At 49.2% G+C, this 18631-nt stretch overlaps 1 protein-coding gene across 15 annotated transcripts in view; it reads right to left on the reverse strand.

Annotated features, from left to right (window-relative positions):
- The window catches only part of FRAS1 (Fraser extracellular matrix complex subunit 1), a 160563-nt gene that overhangs the window by 51469 nt on the left and 90463 nt on the right, over positions 1 to 18631 (reverse strand). For all 15 annotated transcript variants that reach the window (XR_008576881.1, XR_008576882.1, XR_008576885.1 and 12 more), the window contains 8 exons: positions 12078 to 12230; positions 9755 to 9901; positions 6612 to 6758; positions 4954 to 5094; positions 4613 to 4753; positions 3833 to 3976; positions 3038 to 3308; positions 1763 to 1847 (listed from right to left, as the gene is read on the reverse strand). Coding sequence is in view for 8 of the 15 variants with exons in the window: in XM_054824195.1 (XP_054680170.1) it covers positions 1763 to 1847; positions 3038 to 3308; positions 3833 to 3976; positions 4613 to 4753; positions 4954 to 5094; positions 6612 to 6758; positions 9755 to 9901; positions 12078 to 12230 (1229 nt within the window). In the remaining 7 variants the exon portion in view is untranslated. The remainder of the gene's footprint in view (positions 1 to 1762; positions 1848 to 3037; positions 3309 to 3832; positions 3977 to 4612; positions 4754 to 4953; positions 5095 to 6611; positions 6759 to 9754; positions 9902 to 12077; positions 12231 to 18631) is intronic.

Here is an 18631-nt window from a genome sequence, read left to right on the forward strand (position 1 = left end):
GCGGGCAAGATTCCTGCTATTAAACCCCACTTATGTATTCTGGGGCAGTGCCTGCAGCTCTTACTCGGGTGAATGTCCTTCTGAGGCAAACAAGAGATTAGACGGAGCAACGATTTCAGCACCAGCCAGGATCAATATACACGCAACGGGATCAAAATCCACAGTCTGTCTTAGACTAAAGGACAAACTAGAACGCTTCTAATTGCCAGAAGTTATGGAATGACTAACATGGAGTGGAAGGAGTAAAAGCAACAAAGTGCAATTAAAAAAAAATTGTAATTCCCGACTCTGAAGCTACCACCTCTCTAGGGTCCCAATCCGGAAAAAATCCAAGCAGTGCAAAGTCTCTAGGTTGCCAGAGAACCACAGAAATTACGCATCTCAGGAGGAGCTGTTTCCTATAAGAAACAGTAAGTACATTCAACCGGAGACCCCCAGCGTGGTATCACCATGTTTTTGAGCTGCTGGCTACGTTCCTGCTGCGCTCGGCGTGAAGCACAAAACGGCGCCCGCAACCTCAGACGCAAACCCATCCGCCACCGCGACAATTCCAAGAAATGCGTTTCTTAAATGACTCGATGCGAGGTTGGACGCTGCGTCAGGCTCGCGGCACTCAGAGAGAACGGATGCTAGCCAGGTTTCCCGTTACCGTTTTATCAAGCCATTGAACGCCCCTCCGAGGATGTAGATGGGCTTTAAGAGTAGGAGAATCTCATTTGCAGTTTAAAGTCTCTTTATGCCGCCGGAGTACGCCAAGTAGCCACAACAAGTTCAGTTCAAGCAAAGCTATCTGAGCCAGCTTTCGGCTAGACAGCTCGACTACGGGCGAAGCTCAGCGCAGCCTGCGAAGCCTCCTTGGAAGCCCGGAGCCCGTTCAAGTCAGTGCAGGGTGAACTCGCTGCCAGCACGCCCAGCAGTAAGCGGGACGCTGGCCCGGGCAGCTCCAGCGCATCCACTGCCCTCCCAGCAGCATCCCAGCAAGACCCGCAGCTCGAGCGGGAGTCGAAGCCCGCCTGCGGGGACGCGATGATGCGACCTGCTGATGGGCTGAGCCTGGCACCCGCAGCTAGGCTGGGCTCCAACGACCCCTCCGCTCTGAAACGCCGAGCCCTCTCCCTTAAGGTGCGTCTCGCACACCTCTTCATTCCCCGCCTTTCAGAGCACCCTCGAAAAGGAGTCGGGAACGCGGCGCCTGTAACGCCATCCCTGGGGTGAGGCCCCTACCCGCTGTCGTGCTACAGACTTTAAATCACAATAATACGAGAGGCACGGACACTTGACAGCGCCATCAACTTGCCGAGCAGTTTGAGAGACGCGCTTTAAATAGCTCATGCTGATCGAATTCCCAGCTGTCCTAGAAGACAGCACTTAAGTAAATGCTCTTGACTGTCAAAGCATCCTACCACAGGGATCAATCACCGTTCGACTGCCCTGCAGTGAACTGAACTAGACCATCCGCGGATCCAAAGAACAATTCGAACCGTAGGGACTCCTCAGTCCTCGCTGATAATTGCTCTATGATTGCACAGCTACGATTCCCCGCACAAGCAAAATTACCCGGGCCAGCTTCTTCAGTCACTCGCCCCACGTCCGGTTCTTCCGCATGACTCTTGGCCGCCTCTCAACCAAGCGCGAGTCGAGTCCCATCTGCCTAACCTGAACTCCAGCTCAAGTTCTGCCCAGCTCCCTTGTTACCTTTGCAAGAAACCAGGGCTCCAAAGAGTTCAAACTCTGTGGCTGTTTCCAAGCGTTGTCACGTTACCTGGGTTGAAAATGCTTGAATGTTGACGACCTCAGGATGGGAGAAGGAATGTCGATCGCTGACCTTCAAGGAAAAGCGTCCTTTCCTAAACAAGTCCCCAACAAGCCAAAATACAGGATAATATGAATTAATGAAGTGCTCTTGCAGGACTCAATAATGATAAAAATATTCTATATTCAGTAAAAACGACTAGCTTAGTGAAAGAAGCTTTAGCTCAAGTTTTTCCAATTACGTTTTTACAGTATTTTTTTCTGAAGATTCACAACAGTCACAACACGTAATAAAATCCCTTTCACTACGTAACAATCCACCCGCATAGGACGGCATCTCCAAGATAGAGTGCCTATTCTAAATGTCAGCTAGTCACTGCTAAAGAAAAACGTCGTTTAGCTGGCTTCGGACCAGAAGCTCCCACTTTTCAGCATTTTTCCTTCCCATTTACTTTTCACTAGTGCCACCCCAAAGGCGCTGAGCGCGAAGTGGCTATGTTTCTCCAGACGGGACCCCGACGTTCCACTGTGACTACCAGGCAGACAAAACAGAAAGCACGGTACAGAAACACGTGCCCTAAGTGGAGCGAGCGTGAGCTAACCCTTGGCGTCAGGAGGACGCCCTGCAAGTCTTACTGAAAACCACGGATCAAAGAACCCCCCGACAGAAACAGGCAGAAACGTAGAACAATTCCCCTGAGATCAGTCTAGTCCCAAGGCTTTATGGTGATGTAAATCAAGTGTGAAATTTGGCAGGATGGCTTATTGCCTGGCAGCAGGAAAAATCTGCTTCCTTGCAACATGCTTGCACAGTGCGAGCGCTGCCAGCTACTAATCACCGCTAATTATCCCGGGACACTAACAGGGCTCACAGCACAGGCTAAGTAGTAACGGCTGAACGCAGACTGTGCCGCAGAGCATAGCGCTGACGTCACGCGAGCATCTTCCTGACTGGATTAAGAACTTGTTCTAAGAGCCAGACTAATACGCCAGTTTTAAACCCACAGCAGAGTATCCTAAAGATGAGACGGGTTCCTGCGCCCCCAAAGCACAACAGGTTTGGTAGCTGGATCACGGTGACCTCCTGTACCGTAAATAGAGAAGTTTTGCACCATCATTTACGGACGGTGCAGCGTAAGTACATCAGTAATTTATTCAGCAGCAGTGAGAAGTGTGCTTCAGTCTACGAATGTTTCCAAGGAGCAAGGAAATACCCGTTCTCAAGATACGTCTTTTGTTTTTTTTAAAGGCAAGAGCTCTGAAAAACGTTTCCCCAGAGTCACACCTGGATTTCTCTTTGCTGTGCACAAAGCGGACCCTCTTCTCCTTCACGTCCTTGCAGCTGAAGCGGTCGCCTTTGCTCAGCTGCACCTCTTTGCCGTGCACCGCCATCACCAGCCTGCCGTTGGAGGGAGCGCTGTCCATATGGAACCAGAGCTCTTCCGCGTCACCGTCCAGGTCACGCGCACCCAGAAAGGAGAGGTCTAGGGGCTTCACCCCGCCAATCCCTACTGCGAGGGTGCCGTTCACGTGGAAGCTCAAGGGATGCTTGCCGGCTAAAAAGAAAGAAGGGAGAAGTATTACTGAATGAATTACAGGCACGGGCTGTGTTAGCATCTCGCCTGTCACTACCATCTTTCGGATAACGGACCAGACCCTCGTAACGCCCTCTTCATTACTGACCTGGGTGGACAACCGCTACCCCAAGAAGAACTGCAATCCATCCCGATCCCCACTATGATTTTGAGAGGCTTCGTTTAGAACAAAGATAACCAAGTGCCACAGTTGATTTAGTAAGGGATTTCCCCCAAGAGATTTTTTTCATTTGTTTTACACTGACGATAAACGATGCTGCGAGCGGCAAGACGTGCCTCCATGCCTAACCAGGTACCTTCGCTTAGCAAACCACCTCCGTGCACATTTTACGAGACAAAAAAGCTGGAGGAAAATAGCTGCCAACTTCTACCAGTCGACTCGAAGCTGCACAAAACTGAATTCCAAAAATGCCACTGAAGGAACACCTACTCCTGGCCTTAAAATCTGCTGGCAGCTCGGGTGCTTTATCGCGAGAGACGCTCACCTTCTTCACACTCTCTGGTCCACGTATTGCCATAGAAACCCCGGCCACAGGCGGAAACGCAGATCTTATTCTTCAGAAACGTGGTGCTGTCGCAGAGGTGGCACAGGCTGTCGCTGTCACACTCCAGGCACCCAGGAGGACAAGCTGGATCGGACGGAAAGCACAACCCCATTGAGACACTGCACAACCAATGCGGCCGCCGGTGCGCAGAGCTGTCCCGGGCATCGGAACGGAAACGCCGCTGCTATTCGTGTCCTACCTACCCGACAAGTCAGCCGAAAAGCAGGGGCAAAACGCTGAGATAAGAGAGTTGTTAACAAGTTCTTTCCTCATTTGACCACTGTCCCATTGACTACAGAGAACCTGAGATGATCTTCCAAACGGAAGAAATACGGTTTTAAGTGTTATACCACTTTGAAAAAAGTACTCCAAATACACATTCAAATCCTACACAGCTTGTTAACGCACAAATACAACTGAAACCCTTTTAAAAACGTGGGCTTAATACCTGTTTATTTACATAGAGTGTGTACACGCATACACACACCCACCACACCCCCCCAGAAGCCATCTACGACGGATCTCGTTCCTCCTGAATTAGGTACGTCTAAATGCAGACACAGTTATCGAATTCTCAGGGGACCGCGTCACCTCAACAGCAAGTTTAACCCAGCATCTAAGGACCTTCTCTTCACCTCAGCCTTGGAGAGAAAAAGCAGCGTATAGAACACGGACTACGACCCTGGTCCCTCTCCCCGACATCACGCTCGCTTTGCTTACCTGCGCACTTTCGCCGTGCACGGTCTGCGTAATATCGCTTCCCGCATTTGCCAACGCAACGAGCGTCCAAGAGGAAGAAGGGAGCTTGGCAAAGGCTGCACTCATCTGGTCGCCGACACTGGAGGCAGTGTGGATCGCACCCTGAAAGCCGTGAAGGTAAAGAGTTCAGCTGTAACACCCCGCAGGAGCCGCAGCCCTATCGTCCACGCGTTTGTGTTGGAGGGCAGCGAGAGATCTGAAGTTAGAGCGTGCCTGCTGAACGCAAGGCGTGCACAAACTGCAGACAAGCGGGGAAACGTTTTGCCAGCGGTAATGAGGAGTAATGCTCAAGAAGAACTCACTCTGGCATGTGTCCGATTCCTTGTAGAAGGCTGCAGGGCACCGTTCCACGCAAGCTCCTTCGTGGAGAACGTAGCCCTCCATGCACTGCAGGCAGTCGGTGCTCCGGGGACCTTTACAAGCGTTACAGCTCCAGTCACACTCTGGAAGAAAAAAGAAAAGTCGGTGCAGGGCAGCCCCTCCTGGGGTGCTCACCCTATACGAGTGCTGAGCACATGGGGTCTGCAAGCTGTGGGAACAGAAGCCCCAAGAGCAAAGAGCACAGTAAAACCTCTTAGAGAGATACTAAAAAAAAAAAAAAAAAAAAAAAAAAGCAAGCATGATTTGTACTGAATGACTTATTACGACTCCAGAAATGGGTGGGGGTTTTCCCCCCTCTTGGACTTAACATGTTCTGTGTCGGATTTGAGCAGGCTTGGCTCTCGTGCAGCATGCAGACCTGCTAACGCTGGCAGAGTTTTGCTGCCCATAAAGCCTGACTTTATCCCGTAAGTAGCAACGCTCCTCTTCTGCCAACGCTGAGTTTGTCGCTCATTAGCAATTATTCACCCTGCTTCATCAATCTCACGCTTTCGAATGACCGAAAGAAAATGAAATCCTTGTCCCTCACAGTCCAAATGTCCCCCTGGAAAGTCCACAGGCCAGAACCCCACTGGACCCAGCTGGGATCAGATCTGCTTTCACCATCTCCCCTCCAGTCTTCAGCCGAGCCCCAACCACGCACACGTGCCCAAGGACTTCTCCAGGGGCCAAGGCTACTGTTGGTTTCTTGGTGGCACTGAGAGGGTCCGGATCAGAAATTAATGACGGACGCACTTGGGCTGACGAGACAGACAAAGGGGCAAGAGCAAGAGGTGGGGGGGGGAAATAAGGACTCACTGAGGTGAGCTGAACTACTCCAGTCCATGCAGCATGTCCAAGACAGAGCCGGGACAAGAGCCCTGCCCCGTTCCGACACCCTAAACACCAGACAACGCCAGCTCTCTGAAGAGCCGCAACGTTAAGGGCACGGACGCGGCTCAGTTAAGCCGGGCTGAAGCACTGAGAGCGCCAGCTAGAAATGAACACTGAACAACAAGTCACTTCTATTACATCCTGGTCTTAGCGGTGTTAGCTGCAGTAAAGCCACGTTATCCTCACTGATTCCCAGGATGGAACACTCTCCTTGGGAGTTCTGGAGATCTTTCAAGTCCTTTAAATCACTCCAAACTGTTGTTCCTGCAGTCATCCGGCGATGCGGTATTTACTAAGACAGAGAGAAGCCGGGAGGCACACCAGGGCCTATGAACGCTCTCAGAGAGCTTCAGGCTGGTGAGCTCACTCGTTATTCAGCTGAGCCACGACTGACTGAATTGCCGGACCTGACCCTTGAAAAGTTTGCTGGCTCGCTTACTAAATCATTTACAAGAGAAGGATTTGCAATCACCTCGTTTCACCGAAAGGCTGAACTATTTGGGCAGTAGACTGCCGAAAAAGAGAAAAAAACTGTAAAAACCTTGGGGGTAGCCCGTCGCTGAACGACTCCCCCCGCCGTACGCCCTTTTTAAAGCAGGCCACCCGCACAGATCGCGCTGCAACGTCACGTGTTGTTCTTAGCCAAGGCACTTGCAATTTTTTTTTTTTTTTCTTTTTTTCTTTAAACCAGCAACGTGTTTTTCACCTCTGCAAGTCTTGCTGGAAAAATCCAGGTAATACTGCTGAGCACAGCTCTCGTACTGGCATTCTCCAAACAACAGGACCTTGGTGGGATCTCGGCAAGACGTACAGCCGGCAGCTGATTCACAGCTCAGGCACTGGCTGTTGCAAGCTGCGGAAAGACAAAGAAAATAACCGTAATTACCGACGCACCAGCCAACTGTACAAGTCAAAATGGTATTATCCCGTAGCTTTGCTACTCCTCTTGGAGAGGTACCCGCGGAGACTTCAGAGTTTTGGCTCCTTATGTTCCTTTTCACAGCTGCCAAAATGTCAAAAGCCTCCTTCCCTGTTATGTCTCCTCACATCGCTTCTTACTCTCCTCTGGAAAGGTCAGGGTAAAACACTCACCTTGAATTCCAACCCCCAAATAAGAGCTCTCCCTGTCTCTGATTTTCTTATTTATTTAAGCAACCTGTGTTTCATATGATCCCAGGCTTAACTCATGAAGACACAAATTTGGAGACGCCAGCAGACTGCCGCAATCCAGTTAGCGAACCTCGGTGGGACCCGTTGCATTCCGCTTAACGTTTCCACCTTTTTATTTGCACACAGTGTGAATTTTTTGGAGCTGCGGGGAGCAAATGAAGACGCCGGGAAAAAAATAATTCAGGGATTTACTGACTCTAGGATCAAAGTCCAGAGGTTCAGACTATTTCAACTCACCTCTTGGATGTCCAGGGTGATATGCTAATTGTGGAATGCTAATTTAGTGACATGCTAATTAATACTTAATTTGCTTTTAATTCAAGGCAGAGTTTTATAACCACAAAACCTCAAAATACCGGAGTAAATGCGACAATACCCACGTTGCTCGCACTGAAGCGAGAACCCAGTGCCCTTCAAAATAGTTACTTGTTTTAGCTCATCTAAAAAAGAAATCTCAGAGAAGGTCTGCGCGTTACTGAGGTACAAATGATTTCTAACTAAATGTTTACCTAAAGAATCTAGTAGCTGGTCTTATTAGGTGCCCTGGTGCCAGTCGGAGTTCGCTTCACTTAAGAATACAACATGGAAAAATTACTAGTTGTAAGCGCTACGAAACGCCAACTCTTCAAAGCGTGGTAAAACATTCCACGCGAGGTCTACATCTGTAGAAATCAGGTTACCCACAGAGGCATGCCAGAGCCTTATATGTGAAAGCAATCCTATCCGCTTGTTTTATCAGCGGGACTCCGTATCTGCATTTTCAAACCCACAAAGAACTTGTTAAGCTTTGCACTGGTTCCCCAGCCTGCAACGTCGCCGAGTTTAAAAATACCTCCGAGAGTCCACGCACGCACTCAGCGTCTCTCTGAACTTCATTCCAAACCCGCGCTCCTCAAAAGTGCAACGCCACTCCGATAACCGTTGAAGAGAGACCAAATTTCCTCAGCCTAACGGCCAACCTCCGTTTATTTAATTTGCATTACCTCTAAGCGGTAGGTTTGCCAGCAGCCTGGGACAGTTTCTATCTCCACGGCTTATCAGCAGTACTTCACTTGAAAAGGCACGAGTGACGCTCGGAATGACAAAAATCCGGCGCGCCAACAGACTTTGCCTTGAGCCTCCTGCCGTAAGGATTACATATGCTTCTTCAAAAGCCATTTGCAATCAGGAGATTAGAGTAGTTGAATTTGCTTGCCAAAAAAAAAAAAATTTTAAAAAAAAAATAATATCTATTTGCATTTGAGCTACTGAACCAAAGTCAGGAAGGGTACAGTCCTCAGGAACATTCCACTTGTACCACGATGTCCTGGGGGAGGAGCTATCGAAAAGGAAAGTTTTCATTAGAAAAGGACATCTTTATTAGGAAGGGAGGTGTTCTGGTGCAGGGAGCAATAAGGGAATTCGTACTGCAGGAGAGAACAGTGAATATCTTGGAGAGCTGGTACGAAACTAGCCAAGACAATGAGAATCCCATGATTCCTTTGTTTTATTCATCTTTTTCTTTACTTTCCTTTTTTTCGTTATTATTGAATAGCCTTTTTTTCTGTCAAGGGAAGACTGGTACAAAGTCTCCCACCTATTTCCTTGACCTTAGGCAAACTGTCTCCAATTCTGCTGATAAAATGGAAATAATAGTTTCGGGAGAACTGTGTATTTCAACAAAAGGCAGCTAAAGCTGACAACCGCATCGCCTTCCTCCTGCAGGACCTCGTCAGTAAAGACATCGGGTCTAGATGGGATGACATGGATACCTATACTCAGTGCAGTGCCACAGGGTTATTTTATCATAAATCAGGATAATTTCAATCAGGGTAATGCAAGACTTAACAAATCTGAGCGTTCAGGTTCACAGCAACCAAATCACTTAAGCACTCGCTCATTTTTAGGTGTGTGTATTATAGTGGGTCAATTCAAAAAGGGTTTTTTTTTTTTCATATTTTTTATGTCTCTGGGCCATATAATTTTGCATTTTGGAACATCAAGGCCAATAATCACGTGAGGAGTAACCCAACCGACGTCGGGGCCGGAGCAAACACAAAATAATCAAAGAAAAGAGGGGCCCCGCGAGATTTGCGAGGGATAGCAGGAGTAGGATAAAGCGTCACTGGACTCTACACCAGATCGATTGCATCGGATCATTAGCAGGTAAAAATATCGCAGCCCACGCCGGTCGGGGCCGTGCCTACCGAACCGGACCTTCTGTCTACTGAGGTTTCCCACGTGGAAAAACGTCGTGTAAATGCTACACAGTCTTAGTGCAGCTTCCGTGGCGGGTACGGGCAGGTCGTGCAGCGGGGAGGGGGGCTGCCTTTGTAAGAATTGGTTAAAACCGGTCTAAACTTGTCCAGTTTTCACCAAGCCCAGAATCCACCAGCGCTTGCCACCCAGACAACTGAGCAAGGAAGCCTACACAAACCCTCCTGCAGATTTTTACTACGGGACGCAAAGCCTCTCGCCTTTGAAGTCGATAACAAAACTGCGACTGTGTTCACATTTAAACCACGCTGAAGGCTCTGTTTCCAAGGCAGTTAATCACCGCTGTCAACTCACATCCAATTTTTAAGCGCTTGAAATCTTTTTTTTTTTTTTTTTTTTTCCCCGGCAAGAGGAAGGAACAAGAAAAGGCATGTCGGTGAAGGCATCGCGGGAAGGAGAAACGGCTTGGAGAGAGACACTCACGTTTGCAGGTCTGCCTGTCGTCCCTGTAGTACCCCGGGGAACAGCCCGGCACACACGCGCTGCTGTGGGAGAGAACCAGGCTGGCGTTGCAGGAAGAGCAGGACGAAGGACCCTCGCCCGTGCAGGTTTTACACGAGGGGTGGCACCCTGCAGAGACAGCAAGAACAAGTGTTTCCGTTCAAGGAAAAGGAGATCTCGGAGCACGTTTCACAAGGCTGAGCAGAAGCACTCTCAGAGCACGGTGATGCTGAGCACCAAAAGTTCCTACTAAGTCTAAGCCCTTAGCGGTGCGGAGCAGAAACACGGCCGGCCCGGCTCGTCACAGACCGATTAAACGCACTAAACATTTGACCTGCCCTCTTCAACGCCGCTGAACGCTCGGATGCCATTTCTACGGGCTGATGACCGATCGGTACTTTAAGGATGCCATCATTCTGTACGTGAGGTTAGAGCCGCGTACCGCTGCGTGCATCGCTACCTCTGCCCGTACAAACCCACGCCTCTCGCGTTACTGCCCGGACACGCGGTCCTACAAGATCCTTCTGCAATTCTTCACGGCCAGCAATCCCACCGACTGCCTCGAGTAAGCAAGTACATCGCTATCTTTTTCCTGCCCTGTTTTCCTGAAGAGCTATTTTTATGCCACTCCTCTTGTTTTCCTTCCCTGTTTCCTTTACATCCCTTCGTCTCCCACTTCTTGCGCTGCTCGGTCTGACTGAGCGGATTTAAAATACCACCGTGGATGAGGCCGGTGTATCCTGGTAACTTCTCCAAAGGGGGCAGATACTCACACAATTATTAGTCTGGTTTAGTTCTTGATAGGCCTTAACCTAAAGATTGATGCCATCATCACAGCTATCAGGCCAAATTAACGACGAGTGAAAGTGGGCAAAGAAATCAGAGAAGCGACTGCATTACGCCGTGCCGGAGACCTTCAAGGCTAGCACAAAATGTAAGAGGAGCTTTGACACGGTCTGAATAACGCTAAACTGCTTTTAAGTCAAACCCTTACACCAAAGGGAAGAAATGTTATCCCCAGGCTTAAATTTTGCTGGAAGGCAAAATCTCTCTCTCAGGGGTCTCTCCAATTAAATGACACATACGCTTCTGAGATCTCATTTGTCAAAACCAGGTAAATAAACACACAGCTCCGGAGCGCTCGAGAGGAGCTTTGAAACATTAACCGTCAGTGGTCAGACTGCATTAGGAAATGCCATTTCCTGCAGAAGGAGCATCTACGTCTTCATTCTAATACGCTGAATTTCTTGTCTTCATTTCTTTCTCTTAAAATGAACCGCAATGCCCGTTGCTCAGCGCAAGCGCGTTGGGCTTTAACACGTCTCTGTTGGCCACGTAACACGAAAAGCAACCTACTTCCTTCTAAGAGTCCCAAGAAACATAAAGCAGCTCAGACAACGATCGGAATACGAAACCGCATCAACAACAAAAACTGGAGGAGATCCAGGGACAGGTGAAGGCACAGAAGGCTCGAGAATAAAACGCGCTATCAGCGCAGCTTCCCCCACGCTGCTGGAGCACGCCAACCTAAAAGGCTGAATGAAATTGGCTTTTCGTTTCAGACGCTGCTACGAACGATCGCCTTTTGGACCATTACTGTAGCAAGACAAGTCTCAATGAGAGACCTCAGCTAGGAAGGTGTCCCGTCTCGGGTTGGAGACTTCCTGAGAAGTTGCTACCAGCTAGAGTTCTGCCTTCTCGGAGCAGGAGTTGCACGGCCCTTTGAAGCACATATCCAGAAAGTATTTTCAAGCGTTAGCATCCCAGAACCGTGCTGGTACCATGCAAATTGGACACTTGGCGATGGGCACGTGAAAAGCCTCTGCTTGAAGTTATCCCTTCTTGTGCTTAAGAAGCCCATCTCCTCCTAGGAGTGATCTCAGGGTAGCGACCCTACACAGAACACAGCGTACCGCCATCCTAGCTGCTGTGCCACCGCCTTTGACAGATGGGATTAACCAGAGAGAAAAAGAAAAACTCACCTTCACCTCCTCCTCACGAGGTACTCGTTACACTTGTTAATTGTAGTGTAAAGCGGGCTAGGTCCCGGTGGCCTCGGCACGTGCTCGGGACAGGACAGCACTGTCTGCCCCAAAGAACTCACGGTCAGAAAGCAGACACAGATTACGGGAGCGAGGAGAGAGTGCTCCCAGCCAGCTGGCAGGGCTGTTAGCCGGGAAGGACATCTCCAGCTCCCAGCGCACTGTCCTGCCAGCTGCACTAAGCTTCTCTGCTAAATAAGAACCGTTTCAAGGATCCAGGCGGTCCCTTGCAACTACCTGAGGCATCTCTAGGGACTACTCACTTTTGCAGGCACCGTTCTCCGCGTAGTATCCCACCGGGCAGTCAGGAATGCAGTGATCCCCCAGGAGCAAGTGACGGGCGTTCTGGCACTCGAGGCAGATGCTGCCGGTGTCCCGCAGGTTGGCCACGCACTGACGGCACAAAGGGTGGCAGTCTAAAGGAAGCAGGGAATAACGTGATCGCAGATGGACCAAACAGGACCCCTAAGGGGAAACACACTGCTGAGGACTCAAGGAAGACGTTAGGGACGGGACTTTCGGAGCCCCTTCCTGCTATCTGGTGCGCGAGGGCTGGGATCGGGTGCTAAAGGCTGTGCGTCCGCGTGCCTGCAAGAGAGACGACCAGGAATTACCGCGCTCAAGGAGCGTTCCTCTCCTCTTGCCCTCATCCCCATCTCGTGCTCTTCCCGAGCATCACAACGTTCTCCCCTTTCCTCAGCAGCCACGTTCTCCGCATCTCTCCTGCCCCATTCCAGCATCCTCTTTCCCATCCTTAAGCGAGCTTGGGAAAGCTTTGTACGAAGCCGGTTCAAAGCTCTTCGCTTTCCCCAAACCTTCCTCTGATTTTAGGTGCTTCTACCTACAGGTTTATCTTTAACAAACTGCGCCGGCAGCTGTAGGCGTTCACCTCCCTCTGCTCCCACCGGTGAAAAAGGAAGAGCGCAACCTGTACAGCCGTATGACCTTCTCCCGTAGTTCTTACCGTTCAGATTCTCCCACACAAACGAGACATCCGTACCCTGCAGAGGCCACAGCAGACCTCCAGCCAAGCCAAGGGCAGCACTGAGAGTTGCAGGCGAGTGCCTCAAAACCTTCTCCTTTTCTCGTTTTTCCCCAGCAGCACACCAGCTCGTGTCTCCTGACCTCCGCCTGAACTTAGGCGCTTCAAAAGGTTTTACAACGAGCCTTTTGTATGCACAACAGTGCAGTGCGAGGGAACCTGGAAGTCAAATTAATCCTCATTATGGTAATTCAGAAAATTATAAAGGAAATGGTGACTGTCTTGAAAGAAATGTAATAATGAGGCTTGATTTGAGTACCTGGCCTCTTGTCAGATTTCTGCTGAAGGTTCAACTTTCTGTCTTTTGTCTCTTGTGACAGCATTGCTATGGATTGTCGGGCAATCTAATTTTACAAGCTGAAAACAGGCTCGCGTCCGAGTCCGGGGGAATTCTGCATCCGTACCTGCGAGAGCGTAATAGCGACTGGAGCCTCACCCAGGCCTGACTTCTATATGTTACACGTAGACGATTCTTACCAAACGGCGGTGGAGAAGGACAGACGCAGCTCAGAAGCGAATGCACTTCTGACTGCGGGCAGGGATTCAAGTTCCTTAAAGCAGACGCCTCCTTCGCCTCCTGGCTTTACAAGGTATAGAACCTATCTAGTTTCTGCCCCACGCTCTCAACCTTGCAGACGGGAGATCAACAGCCAGAGGGCAGGTGAAGGTGTGCGAGGAGAAACGTTATGCTTGAGACAGCGACCCTGTAGGTTCTCAATCCACCGCTGCCGGGACGGTGGTAAGAAAAGCAAAGCAGCACATGAGGTCATGCTCCCAAACTCGGCGACAAACCTCAAAACTAAACTACAGCTTAGCGGGGTTATCGTACCGCGGCTTCTGACTGCACAGGAGGAGAACTCAACACCCAAGGCGTCATCCCATACATCTTCACAGCCAAAGATCCCAAACCCGCACTGACATCAGACTGGAAAGACTTGCCATCTGTCTGTAGCCCCACTCAAGCCAGAAAGGATCACACGCAGCTCGCCGTAGAGAGCAAGGAAGGACTCGGATGTCATCCAAAAGGCCCTGAGCACCAGCTGTAATTTGTATGCACGGGGCTGGAGGGGGGGGTGAAGAGTTTTATGCACTTATATTCAATAAAATTAACACAAATCCCATTAGTTTCTCATGCTTCCACGTTTACCTGGCAATACATTTACTCCCCGTATTGTTAAAATAATACTCCTCCAGTTTAACGACTTGCCGGGGCCACCGGTCTCTATTAGAGAGCTTTGGCCAGACACAGTAAGTAACCAAACTCACTGCGTACGGGCAATAGGTTCCAAAAACAGAGCATAAAAATGAGATGGAGAAAACTTAGGGTGTCCGAATAACCAGTACCTACTGTAACTGACTAGACTCTCCCAAACTAACGTTTAAAAAGCTAAGTATCTACAAAACCAGGTGCTGTACAGTTTTCTCTTTACAGCCTCTATGTTTGCTCCTGCGTATCGAAAGAGTTCTTCTTCTCAGGATAAATCAGCCCCATCACTCTCTTGTTCCTTGGCAAGCCTGGAGATCAAAGAGCACACACCACCAGATAAAAACCCAGAACTGACGCTCACGGTGAATTTGAGGGACACTGGGGAACTAGCGAGAGAGTAAAGGAAGAACCAGAGCGCTTTGTTTCGGAAAAGATTATTTAAATTTTTCGCAGCAGGCTCCCTTTGAAGCAAGGACTAACTGCAGCGGAGCGTTTTCTTTAAGCTCCTCGACGATGCCGCGCAGCCGTATTTGTTTCCCGCTTCTGCCTTCTCCCTGTCAATCCTGACCCCAGCTCGGCTGGCGGAGAAGTTACCGCCTGCGGGCTTGGGATTCTCGGCGGCTTCACGTCGCGTGTTTGGCGCAGGGCAGTGCAACACACTTCCTGAATTCCCTTAGACTTCTTCCAGTATCCAAACTGGATTCTTCAGGGCGGCACGTCACCACCTTGCTGGTAGTCCCGACGCCTCCCTACTCACCTGTTTGAGGCTACCGACCTGCCTCCCCCTGCCCCAACAAAACTTCTTCCTGCTACCCTTTCGGCTGGCTCTAATTCCCCCCTTCTCAACTCACCTCTGCGCAAAAAACCCCCCACAACCCACCTTACCTATCACTGATCTTCCTATAAAGCAACTTTAATTGTAAGCTGTGTAATTACTTACCCAGATTTCCATTTCCAGAGCTACTTTACTTCCACGCCCTCTTTAGCCTTCTCTTAGCAAGCAAAGAAAACAAAGAAAACAGCGCCCTTCCTATATGGAAAGTGTCTAGTACATACTGTTGCCTTGCCTGTCAAGACAGAGAAGGCTGTTTGGGGAGACAAAATTATCTCTGAAGTGTTTGTGAACGCTCATAAAGGAAACCAGCGGCGTTTCTACCCCTCGGTTCCACCATTTGCTGAGCAATCAACCACTTGTAAGGTTTAAATACACCGCCCCTCTTAAGGGCTCTTTAGAAAAAAATTTCCTGATGCAAGTTCTGTGCTATGCTCGAAGGTAAGGTAGGAGGTTTACAACAGAGCGCTACTTTAAATCAGTACTTAAAGCACCACGCGATTTACAGGCACGCCAGCGTGCAAACGTCCTCTAGCACCTTAGGGTAAATCCAGAAAGAAAATCAGTATGGTTGATTCAGAAGGACACCTAGCACCGACCAGGAGTTTTGGTTTAATTTGGTTGTTGGAAGGGTTGGTTGGTTTGGTTTTTTTTCCCCATCTCCTTTAAAAGACCTAGAAGGGAATTTGTCACGGCGAGAAGTGAGGTGAACTTCGCACGAGGCTTTGGGCAACATGGTCTGGTGGAGGGTGTCCCTGCCCACAGTGGGGGGGTGGAACTAGATGATCTTTGAGGTCCCTTCCAACCCAAACCATTCTGTGATTCCATGATAACTCCCGGTGAAGTGCAACCACGTTTGCAGGGCTGTGCCTGCATCTTCTGAAAAGGGCGGGAGCTTCTCCAGGCACCGTAAGGTGGGAAATCCAGCTGGACGGTGCCTGGCACAAATGAGCCCAGAGTAAAGCAGGGAAACGACCTTCCACCTTCCTCCTCTGGCAGCTCAGCTCTTAATTTCCGTAGGAGGTTGTAGACCAGCGAGTAGGTGGAGCAAAGCCCCCAGTTTCCCTCTGGCTCTGCTCAGAGCAACTCCAGCTCTTGGTGATGATGTCAACGTCTCTCTAAGACTACGGCAACAGCTCGTTAATTTTACAGGGAGCTGAATCTATTTCTTGTTGTCAGAGCGTCCCTTCTGCAATTTGAAGAGCGAGGCAGAAAGGCTCGTTACGGGCACCCTCCTGGGCGAGCTCTTCTGGTTTATCTTTGAACCCTTTCACGACCGCACGCAGCCCAAGAAAGGAAGGGCCTGAGCAGCTGAGCACGGGGACTGGGAGCTCCCTGTCACGGGAGACGCAGCTCAAAGTCAAGACAGGACCTTGGGGGATGCTGTGTCAGCACGTGTTTTGATTTTCATTTCACGCCGGCCGCCCTCGCTGCTCATTCCGGAAGGTAGTCCTCTGCGGCCTGTCACGCCTCAGCTGAGCACCCGGCTGAGCTCCGTCTGTGAACTCTTTCCTTCGGCCGCCGCACGGTCCCTCTGCGTTTTTCTAATTGCCCTTCCACCCAGAGTCAGGAAAAGATCAACGAGGAAGCCTCAAGACAGGCGTATGATTGACTCAAGTCAGAAAAGTGAGTGCTATTGCACGTTGACCGCCATGTTTCCCGACGCTGAAGTTGTCTTGGGGAAGAGGGAGAGAGAAATCAAAGAGCGTTCTCGAACTGGGAAAACACGGAACGCAGAAGACCTGAGACTCAACAGGAGACTGCTAAAGCCAAACCCGCATTCCTGTCCGTACGCTTTAGCTACAAAACACAACTCATAAAGAGAGCATTCTCAAGGAACGCTGACACAAATTCAGTGTGTCCAAACCAGAGCTCAGAAACTCACTGATCTTTTGAAATTTGAGGCCATTCTGTCTGTCTTCTGCTTACATGTGAAATGCTTATTTGGTAAACTGTTGAAAACAACATCTTTTTTTTTTTTCTATTAACAAGGCAAATGTTCCAGTCCTCATTCGGGTAACACGTACCATAACACCATTAATTCCCAGGCAATGGGTTCAAGCGACGGTTGTTTTTCTGTATCCTGTATGACAGATTTTCCCCTGCGGGTCCGTAAAGTACGACGGGCTGGCTATAATGCACAGCCGTCCCTATAAGTCCTAACACTGGAGGGTCGGGAATTAAGAGATAAACGGGAGGATAATTGTAAAAAAATATTGCTTTGGGAAGCAAAGGAAAAAGCTTTGTTAGATTCGGATGCAAATCTCATATCATATAAGTGTCAGGGGTTTTAATGTTCTCTTTCATGGGACGGCTGCTCTTTAACTGGTAATTAATAATCTGCAAGGGCAAATTTAGCATTTCAGTCAGTGCTGAATGAGAAGAACGAGTGAAATTTAACAACCTGGACGTGGAGCTCTTTATCTCTAGCAGAACTGGCAATGCACGTCCTTTGCGTAAACATCAGACATAAATTTGGCACAAAGAGCAACACCCTTCAGACTGCAGATCCGAGACCAAAGCACAACTTGGTTTTTTGGTTTTTTGTGTTTGTTTTTTTTTTAAAAAAGGCAACAAATAACTGTGTTCCTCTACAAGGATTTTCAAAACTGCAGTTAGACAAAGAAACACCACAGCATCTATGTGCAGGGCCGCGTGAACAGTAAGGGTTCCTGCATTACGAGGAATATATGTGCTGGCCGCGCGAAGGCATCGACACCCAAGTGATGCCAGGCACTGTTAACCAAGCCTCGAATACATGTTTCTACTTTGAGAAGCCTCCAAATTTCCGTGGACCGTGTTCATGACCTTCAGGGCTTCAAAATAAAGCCCGCTAGTTTGCAAGGAAAGGATGCGTGGCCAGGCTGCAATTGCTCTGGAGCCCAGAAAGCCAGGCAAGGTTCTTCGCGGATGATTTATCACTGCCGGCGTAGCGCATCTGGAGGTCAAACATTGCCTGCGCGAGCCCGCGCTGCTTCCAACTTCTGCTCCTCATTACTGCCAGGCACTGCGACGTCTACCTCATCACCTGGGACCTGGGGAGCGTAACTCATTGCCCCATGACACCTCGCCAAACTTACAGGTAAGAGCAGCCTGAAAGGGATAATGAAAGCACGCAGCAAGCGGCAGAAAGAATCCTGGTTTACGGTAAATGGCACTAAGTTTTTCCAATGAAATTTGCAGCTGGAAGACCACGTTTCCACAAGCCCTTTTTCATAGGAAGCGTAATGCAAAGTAAGGGGAGAATAAGGTGGAAAAAATAAAGCGCGCACAGCTATGAGGTGACAGGACGTTAATAAGTATCGTTGTAGCCCCTGAAATTTTACAGGGCAGAGACAGCTCTTGACACGGAAATGCTCAATTATTTCCATACTGTAATTACTTGACTGTATGAAACATCCTGATTCCCCAACCTGATTTCTTGTACACCTAAGGAGCTGTACAATACTTCTAGGATATTTTCCTACGGCTCAGATACTTTGTTCCCCCCCGCCTTCTCTTTGTCAGTAGACAAAACAATAACTGTTGTTTAAAAGGAAGATGAAGAAATCATTCATAAAATTAATCTGTGGAGAGCAAATAAGTCTCTCATAAAAAAAACCCTCCCACACAATACACATATGTAAACAAAAAGAAGTCTCTGTGAAGGGGAATCACCTATGTTAAATTGAGAACAATAGCCTCTCAATGGATATATTTATTATGTCTAATGCATTTTTCCCTTTTCTTAGGATTC

The sequence above is a fragment of the Grus americana genome, chromosome 4 (assembly GCF_028858705.1).
Source record: "Grus americana isolate bGruAme1 chromosome 4, bGruAme1.mat, whole genome shotgun sequence".
In the NCBI taxonomy this organism is placed as follows: Eukaryota; Metazoa; Chordata; class Aves; order Gruiformes; family Gruidae; genus Grus; species Grus americana.